Consider the following 18,153-nt stretch of genomic DNA (forward strand, 5'->3'; position numbering starts at 1 on the left):
CGGCCGCTCCGGTTCCAGCGTCCGCCGCCGCCTGTCACCGCGTCCCGCGTCCCCGGCGCATGCGCGCCACGACCCGCCGGCCAACGCGGCCGCCGGAAGCAGGAGGCAGAAGCAGCCGAATGCAGATAACCGCCCAGGCGAGGGTAGGAGCGATGCGCATCCATGCAGAACTGCTCAATCGATCGCCGATTTTGCGCTCAGGCGCCGGAGTTTGGTGCGGCGCGCGCAGGCGCCGGGCGAGGCTGCCCCCCCCTCCCCCCTCCCTCCCGCTGCAGGCAGCGGCAGGAGCGGTCGTGCCGCCAGCAGGGCTTGTAAGGGGGCGGTGGGATGGCAGCACACGAGTCATCCTTAATTTGGATGGTGGCACTGCATCACAAACAACACCATCTGCGGGGATAGCAAAGTAGAGCTGGAAGGGACCTCACCAGGTCTAGTGCAGCCCCTGCTCCAGGCAGGGCCGGCTCTGACCGTCGCCCCAGCCAGGCGTCTCTCCAGCCTGCTCCTGAACGTTTCCGGGGATGGAGGTGCCCCTAGGTAGCCAGTGATGGGTGCCCATCATAGCGGGCCGTCCGGTTGTCCTCTGCTGATACGAAACCGGACGCTGGCATCCGAGCCCCAAGCCTGCGCGTGCGGGCATGGGCCTGCGCGTCGGATGTCCGCCAAAGGATTTGGAAGCCTTGGGACAGACTTAGGGTGGCCATCATGGAGGACAGTCCGGTTTTCTGCTACTCTGTCCTCTGTTGATATGAAACCCGACACCTTTATGTCCTATTTTTTTCTTCAAGAGAAAAAATAGCGGATATAAAGGCGTCCAGTTTCGTATCGATAAGAGGTCAACCGGACTGTCCTCTATGATGGCCACCTTAAGCTTGTCCCAAGGCTTCCAAATCCTTTGGTGGGCATCCTGTGTGTAGGCCCAAGCCCGGAGGCGTGGGGTTCGGATGCCCCCGAGTTTTGTTTGCCCTCAGCTGTACGGCTGCAGAAGCATGCTGGGGGGGAATCTCCCATTTCCATAAAGCTGGCGTGTAGCCAAGATCTTCCCACTGGAAGTAAAAGTGGGAGGCTACCTATGCATCACCTCGGTCAGGGTACGACCCTCTGCCACGTTTGTGGTTTTCCCCAGCCAGCAGGAAAACCACCTTCACAGTCATGGTGTTTTCCCTGCCAGGTAAGTATCTGAAGCCCTAGGTGGGGGTGGAGGATGCTTGCTGGTTGCAGGTCCATGTATGACTCACGTGGATTTGGAATTGATTTGGCCGATTTGACTTGGGACGCAGATTTTCCTTTAAACCCCCCCCCACAAACCAGCCTGTCTCAAGGCCTGATCACCCTCATAGTCAGAAAGTTCCAGCCTGAATTTTGTCTGCTGCAGCTTGAGTCCACTTTGAGCTCCTTCTCCTTTCGCATCTCCATCCGCCTTATAAATATCACCCTTCCTCCTCTTTATAAATGTCACCCTATTTGAAGATTGTTACCAGAATCACCCCTCAGTCTTCTTGTACCATTGAAAGGATATGAAACTGAAGCAGAGAAAAGAAACACAACTTACCCAATGACTGATGGCAGAGTTTGAATAAAACCACAGGAAAAAGATCATTTAAATAATTTAGCTTTTTGTCTGGTCAAATCAGGAAAGGAGAATTGTAGCTGTGATCCAGGAAATGTGCTAGAAGCTGGGAGGGGGAGGGTTGGTGAGGTCTTTTTATTGGACTTATTGTGTGGTTGGGAGGAATGTTGGACAAGCTTTTGAGGATAAAATGCCCTTCTTCAGCCACTCTTAGCCCATTGTATGACTGATCATAGAACCATAGAAAATTAGGATTGGGAGGGAGCTCAGGAGGTCACATCTAGTCCAACCCCCTGCTCAAAGCAGGACAGCCCCAACTAGATCATCCCAGTCAGGGCTTTGTCTAGCCAGGTCTTAAAAACCTCCAAGGACAGAGATTCCACCACCTCCCTGGGTAACCTGTTCCAGGGCTTTACTACCCTCCTAGTGAGAAAGTTTTTCCTAATATCCAACCTAAACTTCCCTTGCTGCAACTCAAGACCACTGCTCCTTGTTCTGTCATCTGCCATCGCTGAAAACAGTCCAGCTCCATCTTCTTTGGAGCCACCCTTCAAGTAGTTAAAGGCTGCTATTGAATCCCCCCTCTCTTCTCTTCTGTAGACTAAATAAACTCAGTTCCTTCAGTCTTTCCTGAGCAGTCACGTGCCCCAGCCCCTGTACTATTTTTCTTGCCCTCTGTTAGACTCTAACTTGTCCATTTCCTGTCTGTAGTGGGGGGCCCAAAACTGGACACAGTACTCCAGATGTGGCCTCACCAGTGCTGAATAGAGGGGAAGAATCACTTCCCTCGAGCTGCTGGCAATGCTTCTACTAATGCAGCCCAGTATGCTGTTAGCTTTCTTGGCAGGAAGGGGACACTGGAGACTCATATCCAGCTTACTGTGCACTGTAACCCCAGGTTCTTTTCTGCAGAGCTGTAGCTTACCCAGTTGGTCCATTTCTTTAATTCTCCTCCTTATAGGTTACATAGGCTGTTTTCAAGAGGGAAAATACACACTTTTAAAGAAAATGTCCCATTATGTGAAAACTAGTAAAATGCACACTATTAAAGAAAATGTCCCATTATGTGAAAACTAGACATATTGATCTGTCACTGCATGCCACTGAAAAATCAAATGTTGATTAGGTATATCACCAACCTCTGAACCTTTTCAAAACAGCAGTTAAGACAGTTAAACAGCATTACCATTATTCCTAATCACATCATTTACAGAATCAACACACTTAAAAAACTGGACTTAAATAGGCAAGGATATTGTAAATATGTAATTGGCCAAACTACAGTTAACTATAGTATCTCTATCAAATTAAATGTAAATGCATATTTATATTTTAAAATAACTGCTTCTGGAAAAATGGTATTTATTTTGGGCCAAAGTTAGGACAATCAGAAAATATTAAGTAAAACAGAAAAACCCTAGTGAAAAAAGAATATATAAAAATGATATATGTGCACAGCAACACTGATATAGTATGCTAACAGTCAGAAATATTACTCTAAAGAAATAGCAATTCTAAGTACTTTACATAAATGGTAATTTTCAATTGATGAACTGATATTTTTATTGATGAACTGATAATTTTCAAATGATGAACTGATATTTTTATATATATATTTATATTATTTCAAAAAGGATACTTCCTTTTTTAAATAATTAAAACAATGCATAAACAATTCATGGGTCAGAGTTCAGTTTATTGTTTTGTAATCCATATTGATTTCTATACGTTTAGAAAGACCAGTGTATGTTTTTATTATATGGACAGCTGGCATAAAATAAATAGTCATGTTAGAGTTGACTAGTCTTAGGTAAGTCAGTATATTGATGCTGACACTTAACCTTAAATAGTTTCTGAAACAAAATAATTTGCTCTTTTGATTAGCATCTCCTCTCATCTACTGTGCATGGAGACCTCAAAAGGTAGGGCATTTTTACATGTGCATGCGTTACAGCACTGAGCACTTTGAAAAGTGCCCAGCACCGACATGCATGCAGTTGTATAAGCAGCAAAATGAGCATCAGCACTGAGAAAATGGCAGTGGTGCGCTTTTGAAATAAAACTCATCAGAGGTGCTTTAGTTCAAAAGCGCGCCGCCACCACTTTCTGTGCGCTGACGTATTTCGCTGCTTATACAACTGCACGCGGCGCACTGCAGTTTGCCTCAGCTCGTGTGCGGAGCAGACTAGGTTAATTGAGTCTGCTCCGAAGCAGCGGATCTGCGGCAAGTCACTGGAAAAAAAGTATGTGTATAAATGCCTGTAGAGGTTGCCTAAAGGGGCTTAACATCTCCTGAGGTCCTATTTCTTATGGGAAGAACAGACTAACTGAGCGCATCTACACATGCAATTAATGCAGAGCAATAAACTCCAGCGCGCATTGCACCAGCACTTTTTGCTCCCAGGTGTGCTGTTTGAACATGCACCCAGGATCGCAGCATGTTAAGCTAGGTCGGAGCAGCCCCACATGGCAGGGGACCCAGGTGGAGGTGAGGGATGTCAGCCTCTCGGCCCAGGGCTGCTCCGACACTACTCAACATGCTGCAGAGGGGTTGGCTGGGGCACCAGGGTGCTCCAGTGCAGGGCTAGTTGGTAAGCAGCCCCCACATTGAAGCACCTTCGTGCCTCAGCCAGCCGGTACTTCCCTTACAGGTACTTAGAAGTAATTCCTTGCTGTGGAGTTCATTAGTTTCCTGTGGCCTAATAGGGTCGAGATGTGTATTGCAGAGCTAATTAGGCAGCTGCACTGTAAATGTCTTGTGCCCAATAAGAATCAAATGGAGAGGCTTGGAGACCGTTCCAAAGTCACTCTGGTTGCTGAAGGGTCCTTTAATATATTTATATCTGTGCATTTAAATTGCCATGTACACTTTCTTATTCCCCAACACCAAGTTCTTCATTCTCCTCATCTTTAGCTAAATAGGTGCCACTTTGTACAATGCTTCTTGGACTCTGGAAGAATCCCTTTTGCCCAGGGACTGTTACTAATTCTATACATACTTTCATGTCTGGATCAATTCTATTTACTTTGGTCAAGATTTCCAGCTGAATGACTTGGGGTTTCTGGTTTGTCTGTTTCTTATGGGATTATACTACCCCCACCCCCAAACTCCAGTTGCTTACCTGCAGTAGAGCTGCCCCAGAATGACATTTTCAGAGAACAAACCTCAAGCAAGTACAAAATAAGAACCTCAGGGACACGGCTCTATTTCCTAACTTGTCTGTAAAGCACCTTACATGTAAATAGAGTGATGAATGGGAACAAAGAGTTGTGAAATGGAGGACAGATTCACCACCATGAATTTAGCTGAGATTTTCTAATATAACCCATGAGATTTAGGCACCTAAATCCTCCCCTTGGGATCCTTTATAAATCCTAGTTTTAATGTTGGTCCCAAAGCCGGAATCTATGCTTTCCCTTCACATCAGCATACATCTCCCTAAGGGGAAGTTCAGACCCTTGGGTAAACATTGGGATTATTCATTATGGCTTAAATAGCGCAAGACACTTAAAGCTGGTCACATGACTCCTGCCTGCCCTCCCCTGCAGAATTAGTCTTAGGGGTTTAACTGATATAATGAAGAGCCCGTTGATAGGAATAGGTGCTATCCGGAATCACTGACACTATCTCCCCTGCAAAGGAAAACAGTGCGATTATCCTGGAGATCCCAGTTCCCTTCTTGCTGGTTTTCCCTGGAGCGAGAAAAGTCCCGCAATCTTTCTGGAACCCCGAAGCACATTCCCTTCAGGTCAGCAAGTGGGGCTAATACGATTCTTCAGTATCAAGGGAAAGGCAAGGACAGGAACAAAGGAGTGAGAGAGAGCTGAAAGACAACCTCAAGCATAATTTCCCCCCTACCTCAGAGTCATGGGGCTCACCCATACCAAGCAGGTGAGTAGCTCTCCTGTCACTAGGAAACTGTATTTTTGGACATATGCCTCTGTGCTTTGCACCAAGCTGAACTCATGGATAGAGCTTACTAAAAAAGAATGAATCATAGTATATATGGAGGAAATTCACTCCCTATTTCTCCCCCCTGCCCCAACCCATCCTTGTCATTTTCTTTCTTTCTTTCTTGCCTTACCCTCTTTGTTCCCCTTGTTCTTTTCTCTCCACCTTCCTCAGCTGGGAGAAGTATCTGGAGATGATCATCAACATTTGCCTAAACCATGTTCTCATCCCATAAAACACTGACTAAAGCGGGGAAAGACCCAAATGAAAGTCAAAGGGGACACTTTGAAAGTCTAAGGGGGGAAAGTCAAAGAATGCATGGGAATGCAAGTCAAAGTGCAGAGCTGGAGGAACTAGCTGTTTCAGGTGCTGGGGTGGGTGGTGCTGGGTTTGAGATCAAGTGGCTTGCACATCCACTGTATATAATCTCATTTTCCCCAAATTGCAATTTCTTATGCAAAAATGACTGGAAAGATGGAGACCAAGTGCATCTTACCTGAAACTCCCCATCCTGTTCCCAATCTGTAAAATGGGGATAACAGCACTTTCCTACCAGCCCAGGATGTTACAGGATAAATGTGATAAAGACCAGGAGGTGTTCAGTGAAGAGAAGCAGTCCTCACCCATATGCTGCCCTCCCCAGAATCTCTCAATTGTTCTCAGAGATGCCGCAAACAGACTCTCTCGGTCTTAAGGATCATTTTGAAATGAAGTTTTATGGCTTTTTGATATTTGTGCAGAACTTGATGAACATGATGGACATGAAAGTCACAGGTTGATAAAGCTGTAGGCTAGCCCTGTAGAGTGGGTACCAGGAAAACTTCCCCAAGCCCAGCTTTGTCGAGACACCTCAATTCTGACCCATCATTTTCTCACCCCCACACCATCCTAGTCCTTATCCCCCCCTGCACTTCAGTTCTGACTTCTGGCATCCCCTCCTATTTCCATTCTGTTCTTCCCACACTGAGCTCTGTGTGGGAATTTAATCTGGACCCGAACCCTTTTTGCAAATCCAGTCTGGGGATCCTCCTGAGTCATGATTCTACTAATCACGTCATTTCGTGATAAGCATCAATGTTTGTTAAGGACAATAAGAAAGGGATACTGGCTGCATTACTATCATGACTATTTAAGTGTTCTGGGGGCTGAGATTTACCTGGTGACCACAGTGACCTTTTGCCCACAAGCTTGGCTGGATCTGGAGCCAAGAAGGTCTCCAGGGTGAAATATGAGTGCCTAGAGTGCTGCACTTGCCCTGACACTGCTTCAGTGAAACAAATCCTTCCCCTCCTCCCCTACCAAGAAGACTCATGCTGAGATAAACCCATGGATGAGCTTAATCTTATGCCTGGGTATACAATTTCACAGTCTGATTGCTCTTAGGGCATTTGTATGTCCCCTCTATGACAATTTAGGCTTTGGAAAAATGTTGATATACCAGCCAGTCTTCTTCACAGATATAACCCAGGTCATCCAGTCCATCCAGGCTAGGTCTCTGTGTACAGCTTGATGCCATGGTATTGTGGAAGAAAAGTAGTGTTGCTGTGGCTAAGAATTTCTGTTTGCATGGCTTTAAATCTGCTTTCAATTCTAAGCTAACCATAGGGTAACCTGACCCTCACACCAGGTGTAGAAAGCAGTTGTAGTGGTTATCATTAGATCTGGCTACATTTCAGTCTGGGTAAATGACGGTATTCTGCTGTCCTCAACTAGATAGGACATTCTTTGCCCAAAGCTTGTCTAACATATTTCCATTTCTTCCAATTGTATAGCTGGTCAGACAAAAATATTACCAAAGACCTCCTGTTACTGGAGGCTGGAGGATTACTGGAACAAATATCTTCTTCTATAGATGTTATCAAGGGAGCTTAAATATTCATGCCAAGCACAGAAGATCTGTGTTAAGGAGTTATATCTCCACCTTACACTTAAAAGCTGAACATTATTATTTTAAATTGTAAATTGAGATTAATAAGCTGTGCCCTCAGAGATTGTTAAACATCTGCTGAATTCTGCTTCAGAGGTGGCTGCACATTAGTGTTTCCAGTCTACATGCAGCTTGGGGCCTTTGTGTTCCCCAGATTTGTTTAATTTAATGGTGCAGGATACTATGTTTGCCATTATCGGGCTGTTAGGGAAGGATTAAAAAGGGAAATCTGCCCACATATGGAGGATGTAACCTTTAAACCCCAGAGGGAGGCAAGGAGATCCAAGTCTTTCTTCCAAACTGAGATACTTTAAGAAATAGCAAAGCAGATCATGGTCTTGTGAATGGAGAGAGGAGGACCCTACCTTTTTAGCTTCTCAGCTCAGGGCAAGTCTCAAATGCTTTCCCTGTCATATTGGTATGTAGACTGCATACCACAGGCTTGGGGTAGGGAAAAACGGGACGGGATAAATAAGAAACTCTACTGCTGGAATGCAAAGTCAAGTTTGGTGGTATCCTATCCAGTATCAGTCTGAACAGATGGTAAGTGTTCAGTTTCCACCTGTTCAAAAATCAAACCATCCCTTGAGAAGGTGAGCGTGTATATGGTGAGTCCCTGTGCCGAACAATCACCTTGCCTTTTGGAGGTTCATTTACTTGGGTCATTGCCATCACTCATTGCGTATGGCATATAAGGGTTTGTTCTGCCCCAGGAAGATGCACACATTAATGGGGACATGGGCTGCCACAGACGGCGCTTGCCTCTGTTATGTTTGACTCCAATCACTGCTACTTTAATTCACAACCAGAATCTGCATTTATGATTCTTTCCTATTCTGAAAGTCAAAGCACCTCTAGACAAGTAGCTATGTACATTTGACAGACAGGCAAACCAAGACACAGAAGACAGTGGCAGAGCTGGGAAAAAAACCCTTGACTCCTGATTTGCAACACCCTCTCCTCCGCCCTCCCACCTGCCTGCCCAACACTCAGGACCATTAGACCTCTTTCTCTTCCCAGACCTGGAAATAAGACGCCCAGCAACATAGCACAAGCTGTGACTATGAGGACCCATGGTCATCCTTGTGCTTACTGCAGTAATGCCTTTTTTATTTCCTGGACTCCTTTGTCCTCTCTCTGAAGCTGAACTTTTCATTTCACAGGGTGACTGCAAAACGCAGAGGAGTCGTCAGATTCCAGGTAGGAGCTCCTTGCGCCAAAGAAGAAAGCATCTGTGGTGTGGGAAAACCACATTTGCCAGATAACAAGATCTAACTGCCCCTAGAGAGGGATGGGGCATTCAGAGGGTTTTGGTTTTTTCCCAAGCAAATTAATTTGTTCATAAGCAATGGCTGAGGCAGTAATGTAACTGGGGGGCAGGGGGTGACTGGGGCAGCAGCCCCAAGTGCTGCTTTGAGGGGCTGAAAAGTAATCGCTGCCACAGCTGGTGGCTAGCCATGTCGCCACTACCAACAGCCACTGCTGCCCTGTGCGCAGCCACAGTCCAGGGCACAAAGCTGCCCTGTCATGCCTCTGAGCCAAGGCAAGAGGGAGAGAACTGTTTTGTCGGGTTGGGAAGCTATATGACATGCAGGGACCAGCAGCATCAAAGGTCACATTTTAAAGAGGCTTCTAAACTTATTCAAGGAAACAAGCCACTGGAAAAAAAGCCCTGAATCTCACTTTTATAAATAAGTAGTGATTCTGGAGGCCCCACTTGAGATGCTGTTAGTGGAGTCTGATTTTCAGAAGGGGGTGCTCATTGACTCCAAGTAGGACCCCCAGGGACTCAAACCCACTAAGCAGTCCGTAAAATGGTCTTGATTTCCATCCTTACTGGCCACATGTGGCAAAATAAAAAGACCAGTTAAGGTAATTTTCCAGTGCACGTCTGTGCGCTCAAGTGGTAGATCCTCCTGAGCTAAGTCCCCTGTCGAGCTCTTATGGTGAAGGCATGCCCACTTCAATAGCCTATGGTTGGGTCGGAGAGTTGTTGTTGCCGTGATGGTCCAGGAAATATGTGAGAAGCATATCTTGGTGGTATATGTTATTGGACCAACTGTATACCTGGGAGAAATGTTAGACAAATTTTCACAAAGTGCCATTCAGTGGCCAACAGCACACACAGCAGCAGTATAGCCACCATCCCAGCCAGCTGCTTTTAACCCTCTCCTAAAAGAAAAAAAATTCATTTACAGCAGTATAAATTGGGGCTAGCCTTTGGAATGTGTTGAAAATGCGTCTCATACTTAATATACCTCTGATGTCCTAATGAGGCACCTGAGCTGCAATGCCATCACCACCCACACAGGCCACAGGTATACCCTTAATTATTCTGGGACTAGTAAACACAACACAACCTTAATTAACCAAGCCCCATTGTCTGAAATTTGTAGGAGCCCTTGATACACCAATTATGTGCCAGAATTTAACTTGAGAATTACAGACCAGTTAACTTTTATCTAGGTCTGGGTGCTAGTTAAACACTAAATTTGAAAGAGGGAGAGAAAATTCTCAATGGAAATGATACAACTGAGACAAACCAGATGCTGCTACAAAGGATATTCATGCTTCATTAACATATTAACATACCAGTGTTATAAGCATGATGACAACATTCGGTGACATCATTTATTTGAACTTTCCCAGTCTTTGATAAGTCACTTATAAGCCAGTCCTGTTAAGGGTATTAAGCTGTGGGGCATTCTGCTAACGAGGGAGCATCCAACTGGGAGTTTAAAATCTCAGAGGACAGAGCAGAAGGGAGCAAGCTATGAAGGAACAGATTGCAAAAAGGAGAAGCGAGGCTGCTAAACTGGGGAAAAGATTGAGCAGAAAGTGACTCTTCTGCTAATGTCTGGAGAGGACAGAGGGCTTTGGGTTGTTTCATTTCTGTTAGAAGCTAAAGTCTGTTTGGTGAGAATTGATCTGTCTAACAACTAACAACATTGCTAACTGGCCTGCAAAAGTTAGCAGGATAAAGGACCTGCTTCCAACAACCCAGTGTGCTATCAACTTGTTGTAACATGGACTGCTAGTAGTGATTCCTGGGTCCAAAATAAGTATAATCTTGTCACTTGAAGGAATAATGTATTGCAAAAATAGAAGGAACCTAGAGGTAGAGAGGAGAAGGATCAGCAACCTGATACAAATGTCATATAAAAAGTAGGAAAGCAATGGGACGTTCTATTAAACTATCAGGCGGTATCTTTAAAAACTAACATACTTTTTGCCTAATGCATAAGTCTGTGGAACTAATTGCCACAAAGCATCATTTAGGTCAAGAGCTCAATAGGATTCATAAAATGTTTAACATAAATATGCATAATGAGCACACCTACAGTTAGATGAGAAAAACCATCACAACTGACAGTAAGGTTCCATTTTTAAATAGTTTGTAAAGGGTTAATACTTGTTCTGACAACTAGTAGTCAGGCATCTATTATCGAGTCCATTAGGTTGCCAATAACCATTTAAACCATGGCTGATCTCATTCACCTGGCATTTGCATTTCAGAGGCTGGCAGACAGGGCTTTGAACCTGGCACTTACCGGACAGTCAGTGGCACCAGTGGCCTCATTGAGCCAAAGAAGCTGCCAAACCCAGTCAAGGAGTCCAAGAACCATCGGGACCTCCATCGGGAGCTGTTGTTCAGCCACAAGAGGTATGGGATAAAGCTGTCAGGAGGGCATAGGGCAAAGGACAGCCTTATTCTATCTGATGCAGTGGGTGGCACAAGGTCCTTGGCCTCTTCTGCTTTACTTGGAGATCCTTGCTTGCCAGGAACATTGAGACCAGGCATCCCCTGTAGCCTTCTTTATGTGGGCACTTGGAGGCCATCAAGTTTTTAAGAGGTCTCTAGGCCCCATGATCAGTGAGCCAGGAAACAAAGAACAGGAGTCCTGAATGATGATGCCTGAGTCTAGAGCAGTATTCTTTACCACGGTGCTGTGGCACCCTGGGGTACCTTTAGATCCTTTCAAGGATGCTGTGGGCTGTCGCACAATGTTAGCACTGTTAGGTGTGCAAACAAGATTCACAAGATAAACCAGGGGGTTTCAAACAGAAATCCTAGAGTTAGAATATTTCTGCCCTGCTGAGCTCTTTGCAACAGAAGAATTGTTCTATTATTTTATGTAGTCAAAAAACAAGTGAAAACTAAGAACTGGCATTTTCCAAGGGGTGCCTTGAGCCTAGTATGGGGTGTCCTGAGTTTAAAACGGTTGAGAATCAATGGTCTAGAGTAGGAGTGGGCAAAATGTGGCCCACGGGCTGAATATGGCCTGCAGAGCAATTTTTCCCAACCCACAGCAGGTCTCTTGGCCTCACCCTGCCCAGGTGCAGGGGCAGCCCAGGCCATGGCACGTGTAACCGGTTCTGCCATCCCTGGATGTGCGGCAGGACTGAGGCAGCGCTGGCTGGACTCCACTTCCCAGCAGCGCCCATTTCCCGGCAGCACGAGCAGAGGCAGCTCCTTCCAGCTACCTCTGCCGGACCTAGCCCCACTGCCCATGCACCCCAGCCCATCCACCTGCACCCACTGCCGGGGGTGGAACCTGCATGGGCAGGGTGCACAGCCATGCAGCTGGGATGGGGCTGCAGGCTAGCGAAGAGGCACCTAGGAGTGAGATAACCAAGAATCTTGCAGTGGTGACAGTGCAGAGCCAGGGCCAGGACGGGGCAAAGCCACGATCCATGGCCCGCAGGTTCCACGGGCAAGCAGGTCCAGACACAGGCATGAGTGAACTGGGCGGCATGCCCCATCCCACATAGGGACTTTTGTTGAGTTGCTGTGTGGCGGGAGGGGTACTGATCCAGCCTGCGACAGCTCAACAAAACTCCGTACGTGGCCCACAGGCCTATATAATTGCCTGCCCCTGGTGTACAGGCTTTTCTGCAGCAGGGTATACTCACTGCAAAGTCGGATACCACCCCAGGGAGTCACTGAGAAAGATGGTGTATTCTAGTACCCAAGCAGCACGGCATGTGCAGTGTTTCCAACAGAGGTACCTGCAAGGGAAGGGAGGCAGGAATCTTGACTTAGAAGAAGAGGACTTCCCAGGAACAGAGAAAAAATTAACACATTATTACTGTGACTATACCCCAGGACCCGAGGCCAGCTGAGGCCACCTTTGCTGGCAGGGCTTCCAATACACTCAGTATGTCCACAGCCAGAGCACTGGGATATTGGGTCAAAAGAAAGAATGGAGAGAGTAAAGGACAAGAAGGGAAGCAGTAATGGAGAGCTGAATCAGGAGAAACGAGGAAGTCTATTCCACTCCATTAAACCCTTAATTATTTCCTGTACTCAGAGGGCTGTTGCCAGAACACAAACCTGAGCTCCAGAAGGCTTTGGAAACCAGGAGATTAAAACAGCTGAAGCAGAAGGAAGAGTCTCAGAGGCCCCTGACAGATCTGGAGAAAGAGCTGAGGAAACGGCACCAGAAGCTTGAGGAGGTGTGACACCAAATAACTGCAAATAGTATTCATGGAAATAACATCTTTTCTTTCTTCCCAGTCTGCTGCCCATTAGTTTGTGGGTCTTTGCTCAGCTGCTGGTGAGGTAGTGTGGTGTTTGTTGTAATGCGAGTGGGTGCATATGACTTGCTGAAAGGAAGCTAATTCAAAGTAAAAGCTAAGGCCAGAGTCATCAGTACGACGATGACTGCCGTCATTCTTACTGTTGTGGTAGTGATTACTATGGTTCAAGTCCAGACTCAGAAATGCTGCATCTCCCATACTTCTGGGTCATACTTCAAGGCTGGTTAAAGTTTCATTTTTCCAGTGAAGTACAGCTGCTGAGATGGTCTTGGAGGGAGAAGCATCTCTCTATGAACCAGGACCATTGTTAGACAGGATTTTGAATTTCAGGACAGGGCCTTTGAAGTGCATGACACTGGGCACGTCTACACATGCGCTTTCATCTGCAGTAGCCTATTTTACTGTGTATTAAAGCATCATGTAACAAGCTATGTAATTATGCTAATACAGAGTAAAATGGGCTACTGCACATGAGGTATCACTTAAAAATCATGCACATTCGTTACTGCACATTAAGGTAGCCTGATACGTATTTCTTTAGTACCTCACACTGGAAGTACAAAATGTTAATGTGCATTAGAAAAAGTGCCTTAATGCATGTGTAGACGTGCCCACTGATTCTTAGACAGAGTGGAGGGATGATAAATGAAAAAAAAAAAGACTCATGGCTGGATATGACAAGAAAAGCTACTCACTGGAGTGGAATAGCATGACTAATAGGCAGCCGTCACTAATGCTAGTGGGGGCATGCTGCTGACATCATTCTAACCTTTCTGCACACCTGACAGTGCAGGGATTTGAAGTAGCTAATCTCTTGAGATCCCTTCCAGCCCTCCTTGTCTTTGCTCCTATTAGTGGACTCTGTTCACTACAGAAAGGATTTGGACAAATTGGAGAGTCCAATGGAGGGCAACAAAAATGGTACGGGCTGGGGCACGTGACTTCTGAGGAGAGGCTGAAGGAACTGGGCTCATTTAATCTGGAGAAGAGAAGACCAAGGAGGGATTTAATGGCAGCCTTCAGCTACCTGAAGGGTGGTTACAAAGAGGATGGAGCTGGACTGTTCTCAGTGGTGGCAGATGACAGAACAAGGAGCAGTGGTCTCAAGTTGCAACAAGGAAAATTTAGGTTAGATATTAGGAAAAACATTCTTAGTAGAAGGGTAGTAAAGCACTGGAATAAGCTACCAAGAGAGGTGGTGGACCCTCCATCCTTGGAGGTTTTTAAGACCTGGGTAGACAAAGCCTTGGCTGGGGTGATATAGCTGGTGATTGTCCTGCTTTGAGCAGGGCTTTGGACGAGATCAGCATTTCTCAACCCATGGATTTCGACCCAAAAGTGGGTTACAAGAACATTGCAAAGGGTCACGAGCTGTGGCAGGGCAGAGGGGGGGCAGGAAGGTGCCTGACCCTTCCAGTGGAGGAAGGGGGTGGGGGGAGCTGCATGGCCAGGCTGGTGGCACTGGGACTGATGCCCGTGCTCACGGGGGCAGGGCGGCCAGGAGACACTGTTTGCAGGGTGGGAGGGGCCATGATCAGGCTACCTGGTGCAGCACAGCAACCCCAGCCCAGGGCAGGGGGCTGCCACAGGCCTCTCCTCCTCCTCCCTCCAGCCTGAGCTGGGGTTGGACTCGCTCCACTGCTGCCCACATGAGCCAGAGCCGCTGCAACCACTGTGCTCTGACCGAGCAGGACGGGGCAGCAGGGGGTCTTTCTGACAGGGCTGGGGGAGGGCAGGGAGCTGTGGGTCAGGAGTAAGGGACACCAGCATGGCCCGAGGGGGCAGGGGACTGGGGGTCGGGCCATGGATCTCTGTAAATGGGTCCCGGTAGGAAAAAGATTGGCAACCACTGGACTAGGTCACCTCCTGAAGTCCCTTCCAACTCTAATTTTCTATGAGTCTATGAAAATGTGGCTTACTGTGACATCTGTGTCCAGCCTGCTTATATACTCCAAGTATTATTTGAGTAAAAGTAGCCTACTATATAAACTTGGCATGGACAGCTCCATGAACTAGGACTTTCTATGTACTATTAGTGATTCTGGGAAGGAGATAAGGTTAGAAGAGCGCTTCAGGTGGTGCTATATAATTTCTATCCAGATTTAGAAATGTGGATGGTAAGATAAAGGAACGTGTTTGGAAAATACCCTAAGGCTTTAGGATTGTTATCAGAGAAAAGAGGGGCTGGAAAGGACCTCCAGAGGTCATTTGGTCCAACTCTGTGCTCAAGGCAAGATCGTCCTCATTTAAGTCCTCCTAAAGTTCTTGTCTAATTTAACCTGTTCGTAAAACTAAAAGAGCAACCTTCATCCACAGCTACCAAGCACAGTGCCTGAAAACACCAAGAACACCCTAACTTGCCACAGGTAAAGCAGGAGGATGAGCTGTCCACAGCAAGGACAGGAAGTAGATTATTAAAATACACTTGAGAAATCCAAGGAAAAGGACCATCCATCTCTCTCTCCAGCAGCAGAGTGGCTGTACCTCCATAAACTTCTGGGTAATTTTTTGGAGACAAAACTACACCATCTCCAGATCTGAGGATGCATGCCCACAGCCAGATTTAGGGATAGATTTCATACAATCAAGTCAGATGCATGTATAAAAATATACATGCTGAAACTTTAGAAACCAGCTGCTTTTTGCTCATCTATCTGGCCTTGAGAGAGCTAGATAGATGATGGTAGTAAAGGGAGCCAAGCTGACAGCTTTTAAGGCAACTGTTAGAGAGAGGTGACTTAAATAGCATCTAAGTGGATTCCCCAATTAGCTGAAGTCATGTAGAATTTAATAGGGTTGAAACCAAGAGGGTTCACTGGAGATTACTCTAAGCTCCTAGAAAATCTAACGGAGAATGGAGACTTTTCCTTAGACTTTAAAAACAGCTAACACTATTTGATAGCAAATTTTATCCCTGCTATAGTAGGGTTACCGTATGTCCAGGTTTACCCGGGCATATCCTCTTTTTGGGTCCTCCCATCTCATCCAGGTGGTTTTTTAAAATATCAGCAAATGTCCAGGATTTTGCTCTGCCTCTACTTTCCCAGCCCCAGCAACTGCATACAGGTGAGTCTGTGTGTGTGTGTGTGTGTGTGTGTGTGTGTGTGTGTGCGCGTGCGCGCGCACGTGCATGCATCTGCTGGCACTGCAGCAGGACAAGGAGGCAGGAGAAGGGGGTGGGGAGGTCCTTCAGGGGCAGCAGGGAGTTGCTAGGCTGGGGGGGACAAGGGGCCGTGGGTCGGGAGAGAGGGGCACCACCAATGCCAGGGGAGCAGGGGCTGTGGGTCAGGAGTGAGGGGCACTGGCAGAGCTGGGGTGGTCAGGGGGATGTGGGTCAGGAGTGAGGGGTATCAGCATGGTCTGGGGGGCAGGGTACTGTGGGTCGGGAGTGAGGGGCCACAGCAAGGTTGGGGAGGGTTGTGGCTTGGGAGTGAGAGGCAGGGGCAGGGCACAGGCATACCCCTGCCCCCCCACAGGTGTCCTCTTTTTTGACACTGGAAATACGGTAACCCTAGGTTGGAGTGTTGTAGCTGTGATAGTCCAGGAAATGTCATCTCATTCTCCATTCATATCAGTAAGACTCATTTATAAGACAGGATTTGGGATCTTCCCCTGACCAGTTGCTGCACTACAATTTTTTAGGAAAATTATATGAACATTGATTGAGAGAGTCCAACTATTCCTTTCAGAGGTGCTGAGTACATGGGGCCCCGAGGGCTCTGGCCCCACTTGGGAAGAGGGCTGTCACCTGAAATGAGTAAAACTTTCTACGTGTCCATCATCTTAGGCATCCCCCCAGCCTGGCAAAAATGAAAGCTGGCTCCTATGATTCATTTGATCTCAAAAATAACATGTAAACAGGGAGCAGGCAGAGGAAACCTGCAGCTAATTTTGTTAAAAACACAAAGGATGCCCTTAATCGATGCCACAGGATGAAGTCTGGGCTTGTGAGCTCATTCAAGTCATGGATGAAGGCGTGGGCGTGGAGTTCAGGATGGGTTGTGGAGACCATTTGAGGTTTGGCAGAAGGTTTGGGTTTGGGTTGGGATTTAGTTGGAGGGACGTATCCTCAGACTAGTTCAGCTAGGACATGCATTTTGTCCTCTTTATAGTATGAGCAAGAGCTGGCCCTGAAGCAGGACCAGGAGAGCAGACCTGAGTTCATCCTTGTCAAGGAGAGCCTGAAGAAGATCAAGCTGTCTGCAGAAACAGGCATGAGGCAGACGTAAGGGACAGGCGGCAAAGCCAGCTCCAGGGAGGCTCCTTTGCAGAATGCCAGGCAGAAGCATTCTGTGCAAGGCAAGTGCATTTTCAGTGAGTGCCCTTCACAGACCCTGTTGGCTTGCGTCTGCCCTGGTGGCTAGGGAAGCACCGCTCACGTCAGGCAGGACCACGGTGGGAGAATGAGGTGCTCAGCAAGAGCCATCACTTCCTGGAGGCTTCCAGTGAAAGACTCTCCAGCCAGGATTCTAGCCCAGACTCTATGGGATGGGAGATGGCAAATCTGCCCAGGCTGCTGTGGGCTGGATGGACATGTATTATAAACAGTTACTGTGCAACCAGGTAATTTTAAGAAGCCTTATATTTGGCAAGGGATCCTGATATTTGCCCTCTCTTGCTTCTTCCCCCTCAGCCCTCTCCCACACACACATGCACATTTACTCTCTGTTATAGGTATATGTGTACTTATCTTAGTCTTCTCCCTTCCTTCTGTTTTGCTAACAGCTACAATGGCTCTCTTCCCTCTAGCCTGGAAAGACAGAAGACCAAGCTTACTGATTACATAGGCTTGTATCAGCATCGCTGCATGGAGTGGCAACCTGGAGGGCTTGCCACACAATAGATATGAATGCTTCCTGACTTCTGAGTGTATGCCTTCCATCTGTCTAGAAGACCAGAGAGCTGATGTCCAGCAGGAAGCCAGGATTTCTTATGCAGGGGAGGACTTCAAAGCTACCAAGCCAATGGGAGATCCCTGTTACACAGCACTTTGCATCAGCAAAGCACTTGTGCTCATCCCAAGCTCCTGCAGCTTATGATTCTCCACAAATCTCTTGATGGGATTAGCTCTCACCACTGTTCCCTTCCTGTCTGCTGTCATTAGAGAGCACAAACATGTCTATACTTATCTCTCTATAAGTAAAACTAAGCCAAACTTTTAGGTCT

At 46.9% G+C, this 18,153-nt stretch overlaps 2 protein-coding genes across 2 annotated transcripts in view; one reads left to right on the forward strand and one right to left on the reverse strand.

The window, feature by feature from the left end:
- Positions 1–1,151, reverse strand: part of TMEM167B (transmembrane protein 167B) — a 3,484-nt gene extending 2,333 nt beyond the window's left edge. Inside the window, exon 1 of the mRNA XM_025195552.1 lies at positions 1,079–1,151. Coding sequence (XP_025051337.1) covers positions 1,079–1,151 — 73 coding nt within the window. The remainder of the gene's footprint in view (positions 1–1,078) is intronic.
- Positions 1,150–17,725, forward strand: LOC102371454 (protein FAM107B-like). The gene is made up of 4 exons (XM_025195553.1): positions 1,150–1,168; positions 10,963–11,110; positions 12,759–12,903; positions 17,100–17,725. The coding sequence occupies exons 1-4, from the start codon at positions 1,150–1,152 to the stop codon at positions 17,214–17,216; spliced, it is 429 nt and encodes a 142-aa protein (XP_025051338.1). The 3' UTR covers positions 17,217–17,725.
- Positions 17,726–18,153: the final 428 nt, after the last annotated feature.

Source organism: Alligator sinensis, unplaced genomic scaffold (genome assembly GCF_000455745.1).
Source record: "Alligator sinensis unplaced genomic scaffold, ASM45574v1 scaffold1873_1, whole genome shotgun sequence".
NCBI lineage: Eukaryota > Metazoa > Chordata > Crocodylia > Alligatoridae > Alligator > Alligator sinensis.